At 41.7% G+C, this 6,359-nt stretch overlaps 1 protein-coding gene across 1 annotated transcript; it reads left to right on the top strand.

Annotated features, from left to right (window-relative positions):
* Nucleotides 1-389: 389 nt before the first annotated feature.
* Nucleotides 390-5,857, top strand: LOC108568430 (mediator of RNA polymerase II transcription subunit 1). The gene is made up of 7 exons (XM_017929510.1): nucleotides 390-609; nucleotides 668-807; nucleotides 871-1,004; nucleotides 1,063-1,653; nucleotides 1,711-1,942; nucleotides 2,001-2,181; nucleotides 2,244-5,857. The coding sequence occupies exons 1-7, from the start codon at nucleotides 591-593 to the stop codon at nucleotides 5,441-5,443; spliced, it is 4,497 nt and encodes a 1,498-aa protein (XP_017784999.1). The 5' UTR covers nucleotides 390-590; the 3' UTR covers nucleotides 5,444-5,857.
* Nucleotides 5,858-6,359: the final 502 nt, after the last annotated feature.

The following is a 6,359-nucleotide window of genomic DNA, read 5'->3' as shown; positions in this document are numbered from 1 at the left end:
GTATTATTTCAAAATATGATCTTTTATATTAATATATTGTAGAAAAAATAGCTACTGGTCATAACATAAGTTAATTAAATTATAGTTTATTTTGTTTTAGAGTGTTTACTTGTTTGTACGTGTTTATTCTACTTAGAGTGCCTCTAGAGGTACTCATAAAAAGAACATATGGCATCAATTGAGAGTACTTTTAGTTGATACAATAAAGTTAGTAGATAAACCAAATTTCATTAGATAAATCATATACGCAAGCAGTATATTATTAGTTTTTATTTATCAATGATAACATTTCGTTCATCAAGGATATTCAAATTTCCTTTTTTTACCGCTTTTTAAATAATCAACATGTGGATTGGCAGCACTGTTCACCGAATGTAGCCGGCGTCTGTGCCTTGGGCCCAGCGGCAGCAGCTGTCAATTTTTGTTTGTTGCTGATGTGTGTCAAGCCAGAAGTTAACACTTTCCCGTCGGTTCCCGTAGTTTTTTCGTTTTATTTTTATTTTTTTAATTTTCCGTTCGCAAAGGTGGCCCGTAAAGCTGGGTCACCGCTGAGGTAATGCGCGGGTGCGGGGCCGCTAAGTAGTGTAGCGATGAGTAGAATAGCAAATGGTGAGTGGCACCTCCTGTTCTTCTTGGTTTTTTTGATAATACTGTTTTGTTTCTGGAGGTTCTACAAATGCACAACTGCAAATCATGGACAAAAACAAAGACTGGCAGCTTGAGCTGCTTATGGAGAAGCTGCGTTCCAAAGCACCACACTTCAAAAGCTTTGTGGAAACCTCAAAGAATGTCCGCATGACTCTCCTTGTAAGTATTTGCTACTTATTCTCCTAGTATGCAATGTGTAAAGTTTTATATTTGGGTTTCCAGGATAAACGCTATGCTTTGGACAGTGTCGAGAAAAGCCAACATCAAAAATGCTTAGACACTCTTCAACACTCCATCAAAGTCACATCCTTGCAGAGCATGGTGGAACGGTTAGAAAGTCTCACAAGGCAGTTAGGGTATTACACAATATTGAGAGCTTATGTGACATTTGTATTAATTGTAATTATAATGCAGGTTGAAATTTGTGCAAAGGCTTTGTCAAAATCCAACTGGGTATGAATTATTCATCACATCTGATGTCTTCTATTTGGAGATAATACTGCAAGAAAGTGGTGCTGTGCATGACGTCAAGGTCCACCACGAAGGCAAGGAACCACAGAACTGCCAAGAACTGGTCGAATGTTTGACAAAAGGTGATTTTTCTGATTTCACTGCACAGTTGGAGGGTTTTGCTTCCATATACCAGCTTAATGCAGAGAAGAAAGTAAAATGCAAAGCGTTTAGCGCGTTGCAATCATTGGAAGCAGACTTGTGCACCCTTGCTCAGCTGCAGACATTCATAAAAGAACCTTTTAACGTTCTCTACAAATCTCCTGTGGGAATTCTGGAGAAACGTCGCGGAGGACATGCTATGAAGTTGACTTATTTTGTTTCACCATACGATTTAATCAATAAGGATCGCGGAGACATCGATCCAATTGCCATAGACGGGATCATATCTAAGAATCTAGGTTACAATGTCACCGTTTACATGGAAGGCTCCACTGCACATAAGTTGCAAACATCTACCTTAATTACAGTCAATAGGAATCATAATGGCAAAGGGTATGTTTAACTTTGTTTATTTTATTACTAAATTAATATTTTTTTCAATTGCACTAGGACTCCTTCCTACGCCCCGCTCTCCAGCCAAAACAGTGCTGTTATTCCAGCATGCTTTGTTCTACGTTTGAACAAATCAATGCCGATATGTTTGAATCTTATACATCAAATCCAACAAATTACTGAGTTGGATTGTGCCGATATATCTGCGGCACGTCCAATGCTGAGCTTAATTGCTACACACTGTAGTGACGGAAAATTGGACACAGGCAATAATCGCGCCTGCTTTGTTGTATGTATTCAATTTAAAATTTAATGTACAATAGTTTATATTTAATATTTATTTTCAGACGTTACCTGATCAGAGCCATTGCTACTTTATGACGGAAAATAAGAACATGCAGGGCGTTTTAGTCAATAACATTCCTTTCACACATCCAGGCCACGTTGCCCAAATATTGGTGATTTTAAGACAACAAGCCCTTTTTAACACAGTTATTAGTAGCTGTATAAGACCCAACAGTAGGCAAGGTATTGGATTTATTCAATAGCAAAAATATACGGTTTACTAATACGTTAATTTTCTATTTTAGATTACGAAAGTATGATAATGCTAGAAGTAAGTGCGTTGTCATGGACACACATATCTGTGTCACTGGAGCACCCTTTGGAAGAGAGCATGGCCACGGCGGAGATGGATCTAAGTGATGTGTCAAATCTAACGTGCAGAATACATAGTCCCGGAACACCGCCACCTCCGAACTCACCTGATGTCGCCTCTGACATCACCACGAAGGTGTTCAATCGGTGTTTCTCAATACCTGTTACCATGCGTGCGATATTAATGTATTGGGACAAGCAAATCGTGCGAAAAAATCATTATGGCGGGCACGAAAATTTTAACTTGCCCCTCGGCTCTGGGGATCCGGGGGGACGCAACGGTAACTCGGGTAACAATATCGGTGATTTTGACGGTAAAATAAAGCAAGAACCATCAAGTCACGGCGGAATGAACCTACCGCTTATGTCTCACCCCCATCAAGGCATGTTCTTAAGCGAGACGCTCATGTCGAGCGCAAATTTCACCAATTTTCAGACTGCCGCAGATAGTGCAGCTGTTCTCACCAACATCGAATTAACAAACATTTTGGCAGGCAACGAGAAACCTAAGAGATCATCAAAACGGAAAGCCAACGATGACCTTTGGAAAGGAAGTAGTAAAACGAGAAAAGCTGGCGGCGGCGACGACGATGGTCTTCTCGATGCCTCTAGCTGCGATTCAACGTCGCGCAGTACACCGCTCTCACAGGAGACCGTCTCAGAGATACCTACCCCAAATTCAGGGTTGGGGTTTCACTCGGATTTAGAGCTCTCCGCCCTTGATCCCTCTGAACTTCTTGGTGACAAGGACAATGCACCAGAATTCGACCAAGATGACCTGGGCGACGTGGAGGAGATTCTTTCGGGAAAGAGTCGCAAAGGTGATAAATTATCCCCTTTAGGGGATTTTGGGGATAAGTTGGTCCCTCCCAGTGTAAGCATCACACCCATTCCACAGGTATCGGGGTTTGGGACCAACCAGCAGGGATGCATGGACCACAGGCCAGGAATTGAAATAATCCCCATCTCGACGACTGCAACGACTCTTCCCAGTTCAATAACCATCACACCAATTTCTTCGCAAGCAAAAGGCGAGGAAAGGAGCAAAGATAAGAAGAGCAATAAGAGTAGATCAGACGATAAGAATAAGATGGAAAAGAAGAAAAAGCGAAAACGTGAGGAGAGCCCGATGGGTCCTCCTGAGAAGATTCCCACAAAACAGGACCCATTAACCAAGCCAGTCTCCGTAAGCATAAAACCTGCCGAAAGCCCACCCTTGCCATCGATTACTCCAAATTCTCCAAATATGATAAGAAAATTTAGCCAATCGCCTACCCACAATCGCACCATGTCTTTAAGCGGAAAATTGAGTCCAAGTATGATGAAACCTGGATTGAAGACGCACAGCCCCAAACATTCACCGGCTCACGTCCCGAGCAGTCCTAAGCATGGGTTGCCTGCAATTAGCAGTCCTAAGAGCCATTCGCCTAAACATCCTTCAACTAGCGGCAGTGGTAAACCAAGCATGTCGACTCTAAAAAACGCGGCAAATTCGCCCTCTAGCAAGAGTGGCGAAAGTAAAAATAAAAGCAAAGATTCGTCTCGCGAGAAGGATAAGAAAACTAGCGGAAGTAACTTCAGCGTGAACTCGACGACGAAAAACAAGAGCTCCTTCAAAGTGAAACCGCTCGACCTAAACGCAGTCGTGGAGATTCCCACGCCAGATGGTTTATCGTCGCCGGGCGGCATGGACTTGTCAAAATCTGCAGTCCCGAATCAAATGCGTAACAGAAACAAGGCATGCCTATCTGCGATTGTAGATAAATTAAAATCCGCCCAACACTGTGATATCCCGTCCTCGGATAATAATAAGTGCAAGGAGCGTACTGGTCAAATCTCGAAGACTGATATGAGCAAAAACACAAAAACAGGCGAACCAAAAAACCCTGAGTACATGGTCAAACACAGTTCCGATTTGAAGGTGACTATTAACAAGACTCGAATGAAGGAACCTGCCTCGTCGAAGTCATCGAATATGAAAAGTTCGGGGACTGGCTTAAAACCAGGCGTGAATAGTGGTCCGGCATCGAAGAAACCTCAGCAGGTGGCCCAAAAAACAGGAATAGTGAATTCGACGAGTGCTAGCGGTGGTAGCAGTAGTTATAGCAGTGGGAGCAGTTTCAAAAGCTCTACCAAAGTGCCAAGTACCAAAAGTAGCAGCAGTAGTGGCAGCGGCAGCAGCAGCTTAGGTACAAACATGTCCAAATCCAAAATTGGTCTTCCGAAGACTAGTAGCTCGTCGTCCATAACGGATATGCGAGTAAAGGATCGACCCAAATTGAACAAGAGTAGTTCAGAGAAGTCGATCTTTAGTAGTAGAGAAAGGAAGGGCAGTCCTACTCAGCAGCCGCGTGAGGAGAGCGAAAACGAGAAAGCGTACAAGACGCTTTCCAATTATGCGACGCCGTTGACGACGGAAGGCGTCAGTAAGCAGTTCGACAAAAAGTTTCAGATTCCCAAATTATCGGCGCGCTCCTCGGAAGATAAGAAATTACTTACGAATAAGGTAAATACTGATATGAACAACATCACCAGACCTGAGGCCAGCAAGATCTACGATATGTTTAGTAAGGGGGAACTACCCAAGTACCCGCTCGCCGTGCCGACTCCAAAGATGTTTGATGGCAACATGGAAGTGAAGATCAGGAACAGCATGAACGCTAATTCATTGTCGATTTCCGCCCGCAGTTCAAGCCCCAAGCTCCCGAAGGACATGGACAATAGCAGCGACGGCGCCATTGACGATAAGAAGACCATGAGCAAGGACGACCTGAACTTCAAAATGCATTTTCCCATATCCGCATCAAAGAACTTCCAGTCAGCTTCCGAACCCTTAAGTCTTTCCACGAAGAGCATAGACCTTACCTCCAAATTCATCGCGCCGGCCCCAAAAGACGACATCAAGAAGGACGGCGGTAAGAAATTAGAGGATGGCCTTTTAGACTACTCCAAACTAGACAAGAGCGTGCCTCTCGGACCACCAAACTCGTATCCAGCATCTCCGTCTGTGAGCGTACACATAGTTAAGAGCCCAGCGCCGTCTCCGCTCATCAACCCCAGTCCGCACTCAGCCTCACCTGGCATCACTGATGACGAACTCATGGACGAAGCGCTAGTCGGTTTGGGCAAATAGCCCACGTGGCTCAACCTGATCTTAGGTGATTTCTTTCCTTTCTCGATGAGGAGCAGGATCAAACTTTAATAAACAAATAATTACATTAAGTAATGGATGGAATAAAAAGTGCTTTTAATAAATTCAAGACACGCGCAGACGTTCATTGAATATAGGCTGTGCCTTATTTCTGCGTGGTTCACCTATGTGCAGAGCGTTGGAAGCAAAGTAAGCGACGTTATTTACATGCCATCACTCTGCAGAAAGGCAAATATTAATAACTCGAGGGCGTAGTGTTGCGTTTGTATTCTTTACTTTTTCAAAAAAAAAAGAAACCTCTCGTGTCGTGACGTTGGAAACCGGGTAAATGATTAGCAATTGTTTTTTTTTGTACGGCATTTTAAGAAGAAAAATCCTAGATCGGAAATCATAAAAACCGCATAAGAAATATATGTTTTCTAATTTAAGTGTAAATATATACATATTCATGTTTACTTAATATTTTTTAGGAGCTATATATTTTTATTTTCTATCAATTATGTTACATTGTTTTCCCTCGTCTTGTCGGTTAATTTATACATAAATATATTTATATATAAATATTATTATTTTCTTAAATCAATTATAACATGTTTCTATATAAAATATATATGATATAGTACAAAACAACAAAAAAAAACAGCAACAAATTAATGATATGAAGTAATTACTATAAATAGTGTTTTTGTTCTGAAGTGATTTATTATTATTATTTTTTGTTTCCTGGATCGTTTATCAATTAATCGCTATTCGATTGTGACGAAATCGGTGCGAAATTACGATCTTGTTTTTTCATTACTATGGAAACGAACCAAACAATAACACGGTGACTGTTTCTTTCGCCATTATTTTTATTTTGACGAAGATATGTACATACTATAAAATAATAAAGAAGTGA

The sequence above is a fragment of the Nicrophorus vespilloides genome, unplaced genomic scaffold (assembly GCF_001412225.1).
Source record: "Nicrophorus vespilloides isolate i.1.1-1 unplaced genomic scaffold, Nicve_v1.0, whole genome shotgun sequence".
NCBI classification, from domain to species: domain Eukaryota; kingdom Metazoa; phylum Arthropoda; class Insecta; order Coleoptera; family Silphidae; genus Nicrophorus; species Nicrophorus vespilloides.
The sequence above is the reverse complement of the archived record's forward strand: the minus strand, read 5'-3'. Positions and strand labels throughout refer to the sequence as shown.